The sequence below is a fragment of the Eulemur rufifrons genome, chromosome 7 (genome assembly GCF_041146395.1).
Source record: "Eulemur rufifrons isolate Redbay chromosome 7, OSU_ERuf_1, whole genome shotgun sequence".
NCBI classification, from domain to species: domain Eukaryota; kingdom Metazoa; phylum Chordata; class Mammalia; order Primates; family Lemuridae; genus Eulemur; species Eulemur rufifrons.
Genome location: NC_090989.1, coordinates 236,269,540 through 236,289,854, shown reverse-complemented (window position 1 = coordinate 236,289,854; position 20,315 = coordinate 236,269,540). Strand labels below are relative to the sequence as shown.

Sequence of the window (20,315 nt, the reverse complement as noted above, 5' to 3'; positions counted from 1 at the left end):
AAGTAGTTTTTTCAGACCACCTAATTGAAACAATTGCATCAAACATATAGGATTATCATATTAGGTAATAGTACCCTCAGAGGTACCTCTATTTCATGAGTTTCTCCTAGGTTAGTTGGAGGCTATAGAAGTAATTAGATATAAAATTTAAATATACATTGTAGTACCAATCTTTCTTCATAATTGGCCAAATCAGGTCCTTTTATTACAACAGAAAAGATTTAACAAATGAGAAAAATTATGTTAAGTAAGGATTAAAAATATAATACACTGCAAAAGATGTAGAGCAAATAGACTTTCTCTTAACGTAAATTGGCATAACATTTTCAGGGAATAAATTATCAATGTCTGTCAGAATTTAAAATGCAGAGCCTTTTTGACCAACTCTACAAATTTATTTTGTAGGGGCTATTTATTTGCATGTATGTAAACATGAATGTTAAAAATGTCTCCAGCATTTAATTATAAACAGGCATTCCTCTGATATATTGCAGGTTCTGTTCCAGACCACTAAAATAAAGCAGATATCACAACAAAGCGAGTCACATGAATTTTTTGGTTTCCTAGTGCATATAAAAGTTATGGTGATACAAAAATTAAAAAAATACCTAGAAATATACTTCACTGAGAAAGTGAAAGATCTCTACAAGGAGAACTACAAAATACTGATTAAAGAAATTGTAGATGCCACAAACAAATGGAAAAATATCCCATGTTCATGGATTGGAAGAGTCAGTATTATTAAAATGATCATACTGCCCAAAACAATCTGGAGATTCGGTACAATTACCATCAAAATACCAACATCACTTTTCAAAGAATAATCCTACAATTCATATGGAACCAAAAAAGAGCCCAAATAGCCAAAGCAATCCTAAGCAAAAAGAACAAATCTGGAGGCATTACCTTACCTCTCTTCAAATTATACTACAAGCCTATAGTAACCAAAACAGCATGGTACTGGTATAAAAATAGACATACAGATCAATGGAACAGAATAGAGAACCCAAAAATAAAGCCATATACCTAAAACCAACTGATTTTCAATATAACAGACAAAAATGTACACTAGGGAAAGGATATCCTATTAAATAAACGGAGCTAGGAAAATTGGATAGCCATATGCAGAATAATGAAGCTGGATCCCTATCTCTCACCATACACAAATATTAACTCAGGATGGATTAAAGACTTACATGTAAGACCTGAAACCATAAAAATTCTAGAATAAAACCTAGGAAAAACCCTTCTGAACATTGGCCTAGGCAAAGAATTTATGACTAAGACCCCAAAAGCAAATACATCAAAAACAAAAGTAAATATACGGGACTTAATTAAACTAAAAAATTTCTACACAGCAAAAGAAATAATCAATAGAGTAAATAGACAACCTACATACAGGGTGGGAGAAAATATTCACAAATTATGCATCTGACAAAGAACTAATATCCAGAATCTATAAGGAACTCAAACAGATCAACAAGAAGAAAACAAATAACCCTCTTAAAAAGTGGACAAAGACATGAAGATTTTTCAAAAGAAGATATACAAATGGCCAAAAAACATATGAAAAAATGCCCAACATCACTAATCATGAGGGAAATGCAAATTAAAACCATGTGAGACATCACCATACCCCTGTCAGAATGGCCATTATTAAAAAGTCAAAAAACAATAGATGTTGGCACAGATGTGGTGAAAAGAGAACACTTATACAATGTTGGTGAGAATGTAAAATAATACAACCTCTATGGAAAATAGCACGGAGATTCCTCAAAGAACTAAAAGTAGACCTACCATTCAATCCATCCTTCCCACTACTGGTTATCTACCCAAGGAAAAGAAGTCATTATATAAAAAAGACACCTGCTCTCACTTGTATGTTTATCGCAGCACAATTCACAATTGCAAAGATAAGGAATCAATTTAAGTGACCATCAACCGATGAGTAGATAAAGGAAATGTAGTGTACATATACCATAGGATACTACTCAGGTACAAAAAAAGAATGAAATATTGTCTTTTGCAGCAACTTGGGTGGAACTGGAGGTCATTATCCTAAGTGAAGTAACCCAGGAATGGAAAACTACTAAATGAGAAATTACCAAATGTTCTTATTTAAAAGAAGGATCTAAGTTATGGGTACTCTTGGTTATAAGAGAGGGGTATAAATGACATTGGAAACTCAGAACAGAGAAGGAGAAAGGGAGAGGATTGAAGGATGAAAAATTATCTGTAGGGTACAATGTATACTTTTCAGGTAATGAGTACACTAAAAGGCCAGACTTCACCACTATACAATACATGCATGTAACATAAACCACTTGTGCCCTCTAAATCTATTGAAATTTTAAAAAAGGAAAAAAAAGTTATGTTTATACTATGGTGTAGTCTATTAAGTATTAAATAGCATTATGTCTAAAAAACTGTACATACTTTAACAATACTTTATTGCTAAAAAATGCTGACCAACAGGATGTGTTCAGTTCATGTTTCTGTGCCATGTTTTGCTAATTCTCATAATATTTCAAACTTTAAAAATTACTATTACATCTGTGATGGTGATCTGAGATCAGTGATCTTTGATGTCCCCATTGTAATTATTTTGGAGCACCATGAGCCATGCCTATTTAAAATGGTGGACTTAATCAGTAAATGGTGTGTGTTTTCTGACTGCTGTCCCCCCATCTCTCTTCCTCTCTTCAGCCCTCTCTATTCCCTGAGACACAACAATATTGAAATTAGACCAATTATTGTAATAACCCTACAGTGGCCTCTAAGTGTTCAAGTGAAATGAAGAGTCACACATCTCTCACTTTAAATCAAAAGCTAGAAATGATCAAGCTAGTGAGGAAGGCACGTCAAAAGCTGAGATAAGCCAAAATCTTGGCCTCTTGCACCAAACATTTAACCAAGTTGTAAATGCAAAGGGAAAGTTCTTGAAGGAAATTAAAAGTGCTACTCTGTTGAACACATGAATGGTAAGAAACTGAAGCAGTTTTAGTGCTGATATGGAGAAAGTTTTAGTGGTCTGGATAGAAGATCCAACCAACCACAACATTGCCTTAAGCCAAAGCCTGATTCAGAGCAAGGCCCTAACTCTCTTCAATTCTATGAAGGCTAAGAGAGGTAAGGAAGCTGCAGAAGATTTCGAAAATAGCAGAGGTTGGTTTGTGATGTTTAAGGTTGAAAGACATCTGTAGAAACTGCAGCAAGTTATCCAGAAGATCTAGCTAAGATAATTGATGAAGGTGACTACACTAAATAACATGTAGACAAAACAGCCTTCTAGTGGAAGAAGATGCCATCTAAGACTTTCATAGAGAGGAAAAGTCAATGCTTGGCTTCAAATCTTCAAAGGACAAACTGACTTTCTTGTTAGGGGCCAATGCAGCTGGTGACTGTAAGTTGAAGCCATGCTTATTTGCCATTCTGAAAATTCCAGGACCATTAAAAATTATGCTAAGTCTACTCTGCCTGTGGCCTATAAATGGAACAGCAAAGCCTGCATGACAGCGCATCTGTTTACAGAATTGTTTGCTGAATATTTTAAGCCTGCTATTGAGACCTAATGCGTAGAAAAAAAGATGCCTTTCAAAATATTACTGCTTTTGACAAGGAGATTAATCTTGTTTTCATGCTTGCTAACACAACATCCATTCTGCAGCCCATGGATAAAGGAGTCATTTCAATTTTCAAGTCTTATCATTTAAAAAGTACATTTTGTAAGACTACAGTTGTCATAGATAGTGATTCCTCTGATGGATTCTTTTCCTATGTCTGTGGTTTGTTTGGAACACTGGGGTTGCCTAAGAATAAACTCAGGCAATAGTCCACATAGGTTTTCACAAATGTGTGTGTGTCACTCAAAGCCTTCAGGAAATTCCCAGTGGAGGCCCCTGGCAAAAAATCTTTTAGTGAAGTAATTCTAAAAGAAATGCTCTCTTAAAATATATTTATGATCCTGTATTTGGCTAACATTTTAAATGCATCAAAATCTAAGAATGACACCCAAGCCAGTTAATTGGCTAAGTAAATTGAAAACTGGAAAAAATTCACCTTTCTAGATGCCATTAAGATTATTTGTGATTCATAGGAGGGGTCAAAATAGCAACATTAACAGGAGTTTGGAAGAAGTTGAGACCAGCCCTCATTAACTTTGAGGGCTTCAGGCTTCAGTAGAGGAAGTCACTGCAGATGTGGTGAAAATAGCAAGGGAACTACAATTAGAAGAGGAGCCTGAAGATGTGACTGAATTGCTGCAGTCTTTGCAACAATTGAACAGATGAGAAGTTGCTTCTTATGGAGAGTAAACAGTTTTTTTTGAGATGGAATCTACTCCTGGTGAAGATGCTGTGAACATTGTTGAAATGACTATAGGGGATTCAAAATAGTACATAAACTGAGTTGATAAAGCAGCAGCAGCGTTTGAGGGGACTGACTCTAATTTTCAAAGAAGTTCTGTGGGTAAAATGCTATGAAATAGCATAGCATGCTACAGAGAACTGTTCCATGAAAGGGAGAGTCAATCAACGAGGCAGACTTCATTGTTGTCTTTAAGAAATTGGCACAGCCACCCCAGCTCTCAGCAGCCACCACCCTGATCAATCTGCAGCCATCAACATCGAGGCAAGACTCTCCACCTGCAAAAAGATTAGGACTCACTGAAGGTTCAGGTGATCATTAGCATTTTTTTAGTGTTAAAGTATTGTTAAATTAAGGTATGTACATTGTTTTTTAAAGACAATGCTATTTCATACTTGATAGACTATAGTATAAGCATAACTTTTATATGCACTGGGAAACCAAAAAATTCATGTGACTCACTTTGTTGCAATACTTGCTTTATTGCAGTGGTCTGGAACCAAACCTGCAATATCTCTGAAGTATGCCTGTAAGTTATTTATTGTTTTTGTTGGTTTTTAAAGGATGAATATGAGGTTTCCTTCTGACTCTGTTCCATTCTACCAACATGTTAATATTAATTCTCAAATTGAGAGATTTTTTTTTTTTTTGCTGTAATATTGAACAACCTTATATTGTATGAGAATAGGGAGGTTAAATTCTGATGAGATATTTCTAAAACTGAGTAGTAATCACATTTGTTAAATAATGCTCTCTCTAAAGGTTTCATCTCTTTCTGGATATATATAGTACCCTCCCAGAACACTGTACTAGACAGGGCTGATGTCTATAGAAATTATATGTCTGTGAAACATTAAAAAAGAATGCAAGTAGTAAGGGAGGGAAAACAAGAGAGACAACATATTCTGTTTGTTAGTCTAATCTTTAGTTGTTTTACTTCATCTTGGATATGAATTCTTCTTAAAATTATATTAAATTTTAATTCTGTATACCTTGGATTCAATAACAAATCTCAAGCACTACTCTTTTGGATTAAAAAATAATAAAAAGGGTTTCCAGAATATTCCTCTTTACATTGATGTAAGGTTCTTTAAATCTTAATTATTTAAAGTTGTTGTGCATTTAGTGTTTAATTTTAAATCTACTGAATTATTAGCATTTAAATAAAATAGTATTTAACATTTTAATTATAGTTAAAATATAGATTATGCTTACTTTCTTTATAAAATGCATTTGCTGTTTTGTTTTATGATAAAATTATCTACAGGAAATTTCACATCTGGACATGGTTTTGTCATAATCTGAATCCATGAATCTGAATCCATGAATCTCTCTTTATGGTGTGAACGAAGAGATGAATTTGTCAGGTGGCATGAGAAAGGAAACGAGAGAAGGAATCACAGTAAATTTAATTTTTCCATTGAAGTCTTCCTTTTTCCCCTACCCTTGCACCCTAAAGATCCTAGAGCATTTTGGGAAACCACCAGTAGGGGTGTCATCTCGTTATATAAACTGCATAATTGCATAGTTTGGACCTAGACCTATTACACAACAAACAAGCAAAACAAATGCTACATCTTTTTAGGTTTAGCTTGAGGTTTTGGAGACACAGCATATCAATTTTTGGTAGTTTTTCCCCATTATTTATTCTTACTTGGAATAAAAAAATCATTTCTCCCATATGTAAGAGGAAAAATCCCATCTTTGTATTGATAATAGAAGGTAACAGGATAATCATAGCAATGATAATCTGATGTCATTTTAGACCTAGCAAGAGTAGATTATCTGTGACCCAGATAAAATAATTAGAAATTACTTTAACTTAAAAATAGTGGATTTCTAATCGCATTTTCAAGGTTAAAAGATCTCAACAGGACCAGATGTTTCTGTTAAATAGACTCATCCGAAGCACAGTTCTAAAAGATTACCTTTGATTATTTTTAGATTTAATTTTAAACAGGATTTAAATACACGTGTTTGTGCATTTTTACTAAAATTAATATTGAAGTTAAAATGTTTTCACAACAATCTCTACTTTCAGGCATTCTTTTTTATTTAGGGGAACAGGTTATTCTAATTATTTCTTAGACTGTTCAGCATTTTTTTTTTCTTTTGCTGTTTCTGAATGAAATGGATAGTGATGTTGTTATTAACGTAATTGATATTGTCTGAATTATTGAGCAGTAGTTCACACATAGCCAAGAATAATGTCCATTCTGATGAGCACCAATACTGTGCTGGGCGACTGTATTAGTCATGTTTTCAGTCACTGGGCTTGGAGAGAGTTAATCAAGAAGTGCTGTAACAGCTGGTACAGCACATTCTGGGGAGGTTCTGACAGTGAGCTATTGTGCATCATGACACTGCTCTGACAGTTTATCTAAATTTTATATACAAGCATTTTTGTTTTCTGGGCACTGTGGAGTTTATTTAATAGGGTAAGCTTTTGATGGTGTCTCTGGAGCTTAGTGCTTTTCTCACTTGTGGTGAGGTTGGGGGTAGAACGAGGAAGATGCATTCAGTTGTAATTTTGTAAAAGGCTTAAAATCTCAAAGAAAAAATTAGTGATTTTTGCATTTGGTCTCATAGGTACTATGTTGGATTCTATTTGAATTACTAAAGATAACTTAAAACAAAGCTTTTCAAATTAAAAGAAGAAAATATTTTCTCCCATAAATACTGGGTCATGTTTAACTTGCAAAGTTAATGTTTACCTAAATAAATACAAAAAGAATCACAAATGCAGGGGTGACAATTTTAACTTGGATATCTTACACAATTAAAAGTATCATATGTTCAAAATGTTTAATTAGTTTAAAGGAGATTATCTATTAAGTAGCATTTCACTAATCAATTTATGGATTTACTTGTCCTTTAATATGTACCCATGTACCCAGAAATGTAGTCTTGAGATTATTAATCCTTATAATTAAATTTTGCCTAGTATCCTTCTGAATCAATGTGGTAAATTAGCAGCATTCAGTACAGTATCTATACAAACTATGTTTGATCTATTCAACTCCAAGTCAGTGTTGCAGATACAGAAATCATTTTTAATTATGCTGCACCCAGCTTACTTATATAAAGAGAGCTCTCTGTAGCATCTTTTGTTTTCCTTTCTGAATTACATTTTTGTTTAAGAAAAAAGTATTTTTTATATAGTATTTCCAATTGTAATATAATGTGAAATGTTATCTTAGTAGCTTTTAAAACCTTGAAAAATCATTAAAACTTAAAGTGTCACTTCTTTTTTTATATGCTTTTAATGTCATATACTAATATTGGATATGATTTTTTTAAAATTTTGGATACAATAAAGAACTTTATAGAAACTAGGTTCCCCCTAGTCAAGGCATTAGTTTAAATACCAAGTTACATTTCATAGTAATATAAAAATATTCTTTTTATAAAAGAATTATCAACATTATTGCTATCATCAAAATTATGTGTAGAATTGGATTGCTCTTTAGCATAAACATCTTTCTTTGTAAAAGTGTATTTATATTGCATAATTTCTCATTGTTCAGTGTAACAAACAGCTTGGAAGTATTTCCGATTAAATTAAAAGTAATTTAAAACAATTTATATCTGTTTACATAATTTTTTTCAATAGGATAGAGCATTTTAATTATCTTAAAGCATTACTAATTGCTTAAGTGCTTAAATAGGGACTTTTAAATTTTTTTTTTTTTTTTTTTTTGGTAAGGAAGCTAAACATTTATGAGTTTTCCTTGTATTTGCAATTTTCCCCAGACATTCATTTTATTATCTCATGATTTGAGTCCACATGAATATTTAATCTGACTTTAAAACATTGTGGAATTGGACAAAGCAGTGAATCATATAGTTCAATTGTGTTTTTTGCCACAATGATTCATATACTTCTCTCTGTCATATTCTATTGCTATATTATTAGTAGCTAAATCCCAACCAAAGGGGCACATTAAATGCCCATTTTACTTCTACCAATAACCAAAAATCTTATCAAAAGTATAATTTTGGTGTTAAAAATGTAAGCATGGTTGAATTTGAGTGTTGATTGTAAACATAATTTTTAAGCTGTTTCAAATATTCTAGTTAGTGTAAGACTGATTTATTAAATACATTATTGTATATAATTATCCTCTCTGGCTTCCTCTACATATTCCTATATTTCTTGTATACTTAAGTACTTTTACTAAACTGAAAATTCCTTGATGCTAAGGGCTGTGTCATGATGGATACTTAGTGAAGTTTTGATGGATAGATAAATGAGTAAATGAATCATGGTGTACATATTTAGGACTTGTTTTTTCAACTGGATTATAAGCTCCTAGAGGGCATAGGATTTTATACGTGTCATCACACAGTCACTATCATTTTATCTTTCATTATAAAAACTACTTTTTTTTTGTTAAACAAATTTTGAAGTTACATTCTGATGTAATTGAGATGTTATATATCTTCAACACCTCTTAGAAAGTGTTTAGTAGGGAATATCAGTTAAAAACTAGCATTATCATTTCTTGAGTTATTAGGGGATTTAACATATATTAACTCAATAATGTTAACAAAATCCTATGAAGTAAGCATTATTATCTGGAAATTGAGGAGTAGAGTTTAAAATTTTCTTTAGATTATACAGTGAGAAAGTGGCTTGATAAAGAGAAGTGTGGGAATTATTTTGGAAAGACATTTACAATGGGTCCAAGTGTAAGATCTGCTGCTCTCTCTCTCTTTGGTTCCATGGTTGATTAGATGTTTATGTGAACTTCAGGTCACTAATAAAAGAGACTGAGGGTCTTGTGTTGGAAATGATGGTTAAAGAACCATTGATTTCAAATGTGGAAAGTATGAGTTCTGACTTCAAAGGAGAGAGTGCTAAGATTAAGAGGACACTTTTCTCTTTGGATTACAAAAAAAAAAGCAAATTCAGAGTTAAGTGAGCTGCTGTTCATACACTGATCAGAGATGCTAAGAAGTCAAATGAAAATCTTTCTTAGAATTAGGAGAAATTAATAATGTATAAAACAGGTATATAATCTGTAATTGTGAAAAACTTTCTTGAATAGTGTATTATAAAATTATTTTTATCTATAATTGACACAATAATTGTCCATATCTATGGGATACAATGTGATATTTCAATACATGTATACATTGTGTAATGATCAAATTAGGGTAATTAGCATATTCATCACCTCAACCATTTACCCTTTGTGGTGGGAACATTCAGAATGCTCTCTTCTAGCTATTTTGAGGTATACAATACCTTATTGTTGACTGTAGTCACCCTGCTGTGCAATAGGTCACCAAAGCTTATTCTTCCTTTCTAATTGTAACTTTGTACCCATTGACCAATCTCTTCCCATCCTCTACTCTCCACTACCCTCCCCAGTCTCTGGTACCCACTACTTTTATAATATCAACTTTATTAGATTCCATATGTGAGTGAGAACATTTGGTATTTATCTTTCTGTGTCTGGCTTATTTCATGTAACATAATGTCCTCCAGGTTCATCTGTGTTATTGTAAATGACAGAATTTCATTCTTTTTTATGATTGAATTGTATTCCATTGTGTATATATACCGCATTTTCTTTATCCATTCATCTGTTGTTGGACACTTAGGTTGGCTGTTGTGAATAGTGCTGCAATAAACATGGGAGTACTACATACTGATTTCATTTCCTTTGGATATATAGTTGTCCCTCAGTATCCACAGAGAATTGATTTCTGGACCCTCTGCAGATACCAAAATCCACTGATGCTCATGTCTCTTACATTAAATGGCATAGTATTTGCATATAACCTATGTACATTCTCCTGCATACTTTAAATCACCTCTAGATTACTTATAATACCTAATACAATAAAAATGTTATGTAATTAGTTGCTATACTATATTTTTTATTTGTATAATTTTTTATTTTTTTTAATTTTTTTCCCTGAATATTTTCTATCCGTAGTTGGTTGGATCCATGGATACAGAACCCATGGTTCTGGAGTGCCAACCATATACCCAGTACTGGGATTGCTGGATCATATAGTAGTTATATTTTAACTTTTTGAGGAACCTCCATACTGTTTTCCATAATGGCTACGCTAATTTACATTTCCACCAACAGTAAGGGTTCCCTTTTCTCCACATCCGTGCCAATACTTATCTTTTGTCGTTTTACTAATAACCATTCTAACTGGAGTGAGGTGATATCTCATTGTGGTTTTGATTTGTATTTCTTTGATGATGAGGGATGTTGAGTATTTTTATATATACCATTTGTATGTCTTCTTTGAAGAAAATATCTATGTCTTAAAGTCTTTGTTCATTTTTTGAATCAGATTATTTGTTCTCTTGCTGTTAAGTTGTTTGAGTTCCTTATATATTCTGGATGTTAACCCTTTGTTAGATGTATAATTTGCAAAGATTTTCTCCCATGCTATAGGTTGTCTCTTTATTCTGTTGATTGTTTCTTTTGCTGTGCAGAAGGTTTTTAGTTTAATACAATTCTATTTACCTATTTTTTGCTTTTGTTGCCTTTGCTTTTGATGTCTTATCCAAAAAATCCTTGCCTACTCCAATGTCATGAAGCATTTCGCCTTGTTTTCTTCTACTAGTTTTATAGGTTAAGGTCTTACAGTTAAGTCTTTAATCCATTTTGAGTAGATTTTTGTACTGAATAGTGTTTCAGACTGTAGATTAAATTAACACAGAGTCATTGAATTAGGTAGCTATGTGCAGCAGAGTTAGAAGCATCAAAAGTACCTGTAATAAGACTAAAAAGTGCGATCATTGAAGTTAGATTGAACTGTCTTCGAGGAGTCTAATGGAAAATTCCTTTATCAGGTCTTCAGTTTGGCAGGTCTAGTGACTCCTTTTGAAATTGTTTCCAGGGTTTATCAGGCCCAGAAGCAATGGATCTTACTTCCAGACTCAAAAGAGATAGTCATATCACATTGATTGTTTATTCCCTTATTCATGATTGTCACGTGTGCCAAAGGACTCTTGAGCACATTCTTTCTCCTGTATGACAACATATGTGGCAAAGTGTTGCTTGGCGAGAATGAGCTCAAAGCAGAATGAGTTAGTTAGATGGATTGTATGATCAAGCTATTGCTGCCAAGAAGACTGGATTCTCAGGTCTATTAACAGGAAACCTCTGGTGATAAATTCTTTTTATTCCCCCCACCCATTTTTTTTAAACATCAGCCAATAAATACTTCTCTCTCCCTTTCTGTTAAGAACTTCCCCACACCCATTCCATCAAAATCTTATTATTAGAAAACAGTTTATTTTTTAAATAGTTGAACATTGTTTAGATTGAGCCTGAAAGATAATTTCTTAGGGTAAGATCAGCCATCAGGAGAAAAGAAAGTATTAGCTGATAAAATAGGTAAGGCCTATACTTCTATAAGTCATGCTGTTTTTAATTTATACTTAAACTTCTAGTTTTTAAAATAGTGAAGCATTCTCATATATTTTATAGTTATGCAGACTGATGGAAGTCTTAGATATCTATTTTGATCATTAGACTATAATCAAGGCATAGATAGTTCTCTAGAAATAAGATATCCTTATTATAGACAGCCTGCAGTAAAAACTTGTTTCTTATTCTTGGAAAAGTATATTTTTCTGAAGAGCTGAGTTTTACATACAACTGAGAACTTATAAATTGTATTTATACTCCTTGAGGGTAGCAGTTGGTCCTTTCCTGATGAGCATTAAAGATTTTCATTCTTTTGTAGTGAATGAAATTATCTGCACCAAAATATTTTAATTATTTTTAGTGTGTTCTGTAAAAAAAAAAATCCACATTTTGTGCTTTTTAAAACAAAACAAAATAAGTGTATTAAACTTAATTTGGCACTTGGGAATAGCTTGTGGTTTTCAGTATTCCTGGCAATAGTGACCTCTTTCCTCTTCTAGGTTGTTGTTTTTGTCCTGTGAATGTGATAACATGATAACTTGTGTTGTTCTGAGTATGTTGTATAAGTGCCAGTGCAAAACTTGGATGACATGTTTGGCCACTCAAATACAAATTGTGCTTTTTTCTTATGTCAGTATTCTGGATAGCTGAGTTTCAAAGAGATGAACATTTGCCATTTCTGGAGGAAAAAAGTAGCCTATTTTGGCCAGCCTCACAAATTCTGTTCAGAAATGATGGTAAACATCACATCCTTTAAAAGAATATCCATCTGCTTATGATCATTTAATAGGTAGTACTCTAGTTACTTCCTGAATTGGATTCTAGAATGGTGTCAAAAACCTTGAAAATAAAAGCTTTTTCCATGTGAAATATAAATCTGAAATCTTTTAAGTTGATTCTTTTAATACCACAAATAAATTCCTCAAGGTTATAAGCAAGTTGTGGATTTCTGCAGAGTAAAAATTTCCCTTAATATTATCTAGTGGTAATAGTCTGACCTTGCAGTTGCCTTTCTTATCCTAAATAGGTTTAAGTTTTTAAGTGTCATCCATGATTATGATTTTAGGCAATTCAATACTTTTCCTAATAGCACTTCTTGATTTCTATCCCATCTTTTTTTGTTTGTTTGTTTGTACTTTTGCACAAGCTGTTCTAATTGCTTTGGAACAACCTGTCACTATCAGACTCTAAGAAACTGTTAAAATGACTTCATCTACTTCATTTACAGATGTGAAACTAGAGGCTCAGGCTTCCTCGAAGTCTCTAATCAATGTTCTCATGTGTTTGTAGACTCTTTTCATAAACTAAAACATTGTTTTGAGGAAATTATGCAACAGAGCTGAGAAATGTTAATTATAAATAGAATTGTCATTGGATACCATGAATTTCACAGCATGATAGGAAAACTAAATGTAAATAGAACATGTTGCTAATGTATAATTTCTTTACAAATTCCTGGAAAATCTATAAATAAAACTCTGTTATTAGTTACTAGTCATCTAAAAAAATAGATCTGTTGTCCCTTATGTAGGATAACTATAGTTATTCAGCTTTTCATAATGAGCATTTAATATGAACTATTCATGTAACATCTCTAAAGAGTTTTTAAAAGTAAAGGTGCTGTTTTATTAGCATCATTGGGAAAAACTACAGACAAATAAGTTCTTGGGATTTGAGTTGCAGCCACAAGTATTTACATGAATAGAAATGCTTAATAATAGCATAGTATACCTTCTATCATATGTGAGCAAGCTATTAAGGTAAAGTAAAGGGATGGGAAGAGGAAAACTTCTGTTTTGTGTATTTGAAAGAATATATTCTTTTGTACTGCTTGAAAGTATATTTGAAAACATAAATGTATATCTAAAAATAAGATTGTATAATTTGTGTTTTGAATTTTTGGATATTACTTATTATAACAGTTTGTCAATCTAATGATAGATCTTCTGTTAACACAAATTAAACCAGTATTTCTAGAAGCTATCTTCTGTTTATTGAATTGTTTTTCTTATATGTTTGTGGTAGAACCTTATAGCAAACATACAGTTAAGAAGTTGTAGTATTATGAAAAGAATGATTTTTCTATTGAAAAAAGAACACTAATCATTTAACTTTAGTTTTCAGAGCAATAAGTGTATTATATGGCAAATTCATAGATTGCCTTGCTGAATTTTGTTGTTCATAGACATCCAGAACGAGTAGCACTCGCTGGGCAGTTTTCTATTCATTAGCATCTTTCATGTCATTTTTGTATTTATTTTTTAATGCATATTCACTAACAATTGAACTGAAAACAGATATTAGACTTTTAAAAGAATTGTCAAGAAATCATGTGTAATAAAAGTTATATTTGAATGAAGTGGTACTTCTATACTTTTTGTTAGGTTTTGTATTTGAATAATTTTGGGGAGCATAATGTAATGTTAATTCTTTTTTTCCAAGGGAATTCTAGCAATTTATGTAGATAATTTATAATTCTTAGTATTCATATATAAACTGTTTAAATCTTCAGAATATTCTTCAGGATTTAAAACATCATAAAATGGATATAAAATAAAGACTTGATAATTTTGTTATATCTGAGTATGATTTTTTTATTTTTAATAGGATACAACATCTATTGAAAAGATGTCAAACTGTTGTGAAGAAATGTAAGTATAAAAGTGAAGTGTGTAGTATTATTTAAAAATGGAAACAACTGGACACATTTCAGAAATATGTGCATATAGTGAAAATATAATATAATGATGACTTTTTCTTGGCTCCTTGTGTGAGGCCTGAGCTAGACAAGCATACCCCAGTCTTACAGTAGGGGTCTTCCAGCCATGGTAGTTTGCAAACAAAATAAATACTGATCATTCTTATTCCTTGTCTAACTAAAGTAAGTTAAATTATTTGTCCTGAAAGTACATCAAACGAGATTTGCTACTGTGTTGTTGACACACATTCTGTTAATCCTGAGATTCTCCTCTGCTTCAAAAGTTGCTCTAGGTTGATTGACGACACAGATACAATATCTGTTATCCAGAGTTAAAACTCAGCTGCATGCCATAATGAAAGAAAAGCTGTATTTGTGATGCTGGGACACAATTCATCAGAGTCCAGTAATGGATCCCCAGCCAACCTGTATTGTTTTAGCTGACTGAAGTGCACCATGGGAGTGCTGTCTTTCACTAATAATGCTGTCTTCTGTAGATCGAGGCCCCGAAAGCCATGGCAGCAGACCTTCTCAGAAGTTTTTGGCACTCGTTGGAAGATCCTGTGGTTCATTCCTTTCAGGCAGAGGCAACCACTGCGAGTTCCCTACCACTTTGCCAATCACGTCTAAACAGATGGATGGTGGGCACAGATGGGTCCTCCATGCTGGAAATGCGTTACAGGTTTTATGATAATAGAACTATGACAGTCTTCAAGTCAATTAAAATCCACCCACCAATCTTAGGCATCATAATGTGCCCCAGGCTTTATTTTAATAGTGATCTTGATCCTGTTGTGGGACTCATACAAGATGTATATTTAAGTTTTAAAGCATGTTTACTTTCAAATTAGCTTTCCACCGGGATTTCTTTAAATGCTTTTGTAATTAAACTCAAAAGGCAGTGATTGGGATGAAATAATTGTACATAATTTCTTTTAGTACTGACAATGTTACAGATTTTAATTTATGGGAAATTTCAGATGTTCATTTAAAATTTTCACCTTTAAGCAGTACTAACCAAGTCTGAATTTAATTCTTCAGGTTTTACAAAAGTTGATACACCTTCTTATAATATATGTAAATTTTACTTTTCAAATACATTTTAAAATACTTAATACTTCCTTTTATTATATGTGCTGCAAGATTTTTAAAAATGTAGCAGCATAGGAGTGAACAACAATAAAAGGGCACTGTTTTCTTAGGAGTAGCTTTCTGATGTTTTCTTCTTTTCTCTTCACCAAAACCAAAATTAAAACACTGCTAAAATAAAACACCAACTACCTACTTTATTATAAAGGAAAAATTAGAAATTTTTTCCACATTAATTTTCCCATTTTTTTCTCTTTACTGTTGTAATTATTGATTGTTATTAGAATATTTGTTCCCAGGAGAATTTGTGACTGGTGGGCATGTATTTCTATTTTACCCTAAGATGTTAATGAGCAAAAAGGGTAGAGAATTTGCAATAATTCCACAGTTACCTTTTCTAGTGAAGTTGTATTAGAATGCCTATGTTTTTAAAATGCTGGTGTAACTAGATAATGTATAATGTACAGTATAAAGAGGAATATTGTGTTTTGAAAAGAATATATACTTTTTACTTTTATTTATCTACTAGTAGATCTAAAATTATACACTGAAGGTTTATATATAATAGATATTGGCCAACTCATATTGAAATTTTATTTATAGAAGCTCCTACAAAAAATAAGTCACTAACTTTTATGTACTTATAATCACCCAAATTAAAATTAAATTTTAATTGGCCAGCTATAATTTGTATTGAGAGACCTTTTTATTAGTAGCTAATGTTAGAAATGACCTTAAAATAAGAAAATATAATGATCTATAATTATCATTAGCCTTATACAAATTTAAATTGCTAATAGTGATATTCTCCTGGAAAGTATAAAACATTTGTATGAAAAGACATTTAGTATGCTTTGAAAAAAAGTCAGCTTTCAATTTTTTTCCATTAGAAAACTGCAAAATCCATATATCCTTTTAAAACATTTGTGTACTCACATTCCTTCCCTTGAAAAGAAGATGGAAAGAGTCTACTGTTCTTGAACCATATTAATGTTGTCCTTTTAGTTAATTTTGAAAGTAAGGAATCATACCTGGAAAATAATAAAATGGAAGGTTACCATTGTCAGCCAATTGGCTATAGTGTAGGTAGTTATTTCAAAAATTGTAAATATTTTATACAGTATTCTGAAGTAATAGAATAAGCTCTTCTCAGAGATGTGAATATCATGTTTTTCATATTCTAATTATAATGCTAATATTTATTACTTAAAAACTTAGAAGTGGCAGATGAACATATTTATTGGTGCTGAAGGAGACATAGTAAATTTAATATAAGAAATATATTTATAAAGCCTAATGAAACACAAAATTAGTATGTTCATGTCAGGCAAATGGGTTGGATTTTGTGCAAGCTAATTGACCAAATTTGGCCTGGTGACAGACTGTTATAACGAAGTAATGGATAGATAATGTGGGTAGATATCAGTTGAATGCCTTATGTTGTATACATTCCTTTCAAGTAAGGACCTTGAAAAAACAGCAGAGCCAAGTGAAGACCCCCTAAAGAGCTTTGTGGCCATATATATACATCATGTGGTAGCAGTAGCTATGCTGAAAGGTATTGGGGAGGTCTCTTTCCCACTTTGAGGATTTTTTTTTTCTTAGATTTACCACCACTAGGGCACATTCTCTTCCCTTCTTTCTCTTTACCCTCCCTGGTCCTGATTCCTTTGTACCCAATTCCTCTAAGTTATTGGACTACAAACTAATACACTAGAAAAGCATATGCTTATTTTGTTTGAATGGCAGAAATGCTACATATCAATATATTTATATAAGAATCTATATTAAAGTATATCTGTATATACTTATGTGGTAAGTTTCAGTATTCCCAAGTTAGCAAACCTACCCTACTGTGGATTTTGTAATTCCTGTTAGATTACTAGAGAGAAACCAACTGGCAGTTTCCTAGGGGTTGCAAAAACTCTGGTGTTCTTTCTGCGCCCTCTTTTGGCTAATTGATGTAATTATACTGGCTCTACAGATTTACTAGCCCTTAAGTAAATACTGTAGCCAAATTCTGAACATGTCAGAGGTACAAACTTAGGAGGAATATATGTACAAAAATGTAAAATTTTATGAAAATGAACATGTCACTGTTTATGGTATTTCTAGTTCATAATAACATGCTATTTCATTTATGTATATTCTCATATTTTTTGCTATCAATCACTATATCAGATCAAGATGAACTAATGTAAGCCATCAATCACTAATTTATATCAGATCAAGATAAACTAATGTAAGCCATTTTATTTTAAACCTTATTTTGGCAAATCAGTTCCTTAGAATTAGAAAAGCTGTTACTTTAAAATTATCAATTTATTTAAAAACACAGAAATTTATTGTTACAATGTCAACTAAGTATCTTATGTGTTTTAATGAATATCTAAAAAGATACATTTAGCTTTTTCATCTCAGTTTTGGAATGATTTTTTTAAGTTGGCTTTATTGCCTTAAAAGAACATCAATAAGAGATTAATAATTTTTTCTGTACCTCTCCTTTTCTTTTCTTTGTTCTTTTTTAACTTTCTGGCCAGAGTTATATCTGTAGCTTTAGTAACCAATTTATTGTGTACTCTGGATAACCATGAATATAACTAAATTATAGGTATAATGTATATGTTGGACTAAAGCATTTCATCTATAAACATTCCACTTACTTTTAAGTAAAATGCTAAGAAAATTAAAGGATTTTTTGTATCAGTGAATTCATTTATTTGGCTTCTGAAAATATAAGGCTTTTACCTAGGTACTGTAAATTACACTTCCTGAACAATCGTATTTGTTGTTTTCCGCAAACAAAAGTGTATATGGGCTTAGTATAGACTCAAGATTGTAGGCAAAAAGACTGAGTTCATAATCTCCCAAACAGTAGGCATTCAGTTAAAGAGTTGTTGGTACTTTATAACCCAGACTTATAGTTTAAAAATACTAAGTTAGCTGATGTTCCATTATAATAAAAATACCATTTTGCTTAAGAGTTGTATTAAAAATAATTGTGGTTAATATAAAAGATAGCTATTAAAATTGTAGTTAATGTATTATTAACCTCTTTTTCAGACGAAAGCAGTTTATTTTTAATAGTAACGAAGTAGACAACATAAGATACATAAAGTTCAGTGTAACAACTGAGTTAAAACTTCTGTCAGAATTAATTAAAATCGGTGCATTTTTGCTAACGCACAAAGGTATTTTTCTCTAAGGATGGTGGCTAATTATAACTGTTCTTTATCAGGCTTTGAAGTCACTTCCATACAAGTTACTAGTTGGAGATATGTTTCACTCAAAAGGGCATATTAATTTTGAATGCTAGTCTTGAAAACTTAAGGTAGGATAACTCAACTAGGAAGCATAAACTAATCTAGATTATGACCACAAAATTTTCTGTGTGCTAGATCATGGGACAGTTTTTTTCTTACATGTATTGCTATAAAATTACTGTGTGTCCAGCTCTGGTTTAATATGGCATTAATATTCATTAACAGAGCTGCTAATCTCTTGCTGGACTTTTCTCTAGTCTCTGACTACTTCCCTTACACTTCATGTATCAATAGATTACCTGGCTCAAGTTTATTAACATATAGTTACTTAAATAAGCTTTTGACATGACCTCTAATATACATAGATATATCTAGAATCTATTTGATAAAGTTTACACGTACAAACATTAAGTAGTTTACTAATAAATACAAGTATTAGATTTTTCACCTAGCTCTACTACTATTGCTTTTAAAAATGTAAGTATTGGCAAGTGTAGTTAATAAGTCATGTATGTTTAGTAGGTTCTACTTGCTAGTATTATTAACCATATAATTAACTAATGAATGAGTGTATTATTTAGTACCCACATGTGTTACCTTCTATTCTAGAAATAAACCTCCAAATTTATAAATCACAACTTTCATTATGCTCTCTATTTAGCCATTCTCAATTGAATTCTAGAATATTCTACAGTAGAATATGAGAAGGTATTAGAACCAACTTGCTTAAAGTATTTTGAACCAATGTTGTTATTCTATATATCAATTAATATTTAGCATTTCTGCTATCTTTGGGATGATGATGGTTTAATTTCAGGAAAGCCACTTTTCTCTGACTTCTTTAATTATCATTGTGCAGGTTTTAACAAACAAACTTACTACATTTTTGTCTGTTCTTCAGATGTTTCAATTCTAATTTGAAACAGAAATAACAATAGTATTTAAAATTTTTAAGTCATGGATGTTACTGATATTTTCCAATGTCATTATATTTTTATTATAATTATTTTATTTCCCCTTTGTTCACCAAAGAGGTCAGGTACAAATGAGTAGTGGGTAGCCAAAAACTTACTAAAATGGAGAGAAGGCTAGATGGCACATGAATAATCAGCATCTCAGCAACAGAGCTGACTCAATATAGTTTCTATGATGTCAGAAAATCTCCTTGCTATAATCATTTTAGCCTTATCTCTTTGGATACCATTTTACATGCAAGTGTTTAGTTTGAGTTATTTAACCTAAAGAATTTATATTGCTGTTTCTCTTTAGCTGGTCATATGCCTTTGAGAATTATTTAAAATTTTAAATATCATAATTGTGTAGTATATGGTAACATGAAGTATTAAGAATAATGTGAAAAATGCAGCTATTTAATGCGAGAGGAGAAATGAATAGGTTGCCAAAAGTCTGAAAAAACTGAGACCTTTTCTAAAAGTCTATATCCAAAGAAAGGATACTAAGTGTTATAGAAAATTTTGTCACCAGAGGAAAAAA

General features: G+C 31.8%; 1 protein-coding gene across 1 annotated transcript in view; it reads left to right on the top strand.

The window, feature by feature from the left end:
- The window catches only part of ZDHHC21 (zinc finger DHHC-type palmitoyltransferase 21), a 47,645-nt gene extending 32,272 nt beyond the window's left edge, over nucleotides 1-15,373 (top strand). The window contains exons 7-8 of the mRNA XM_069474204.1: nucleotides 14,379-14,422; nucleotides 14,967-15,373. Of these exons, the coding sequence (XP_069330305.1) occupies nucleotides 14,379-14,422; nucleotides 14,967-15,099 (177 nt within the window). The 3' untranslated portion in view covers nucleotides 15,100-15,373. The remainder of the gene's footprint in view (nucleotides 1-14,378; nucleotides 14,423-14,966) is intronic.
- Nucleotides 15,374-20,315: the final 4,942 nt, after the last annotated feature.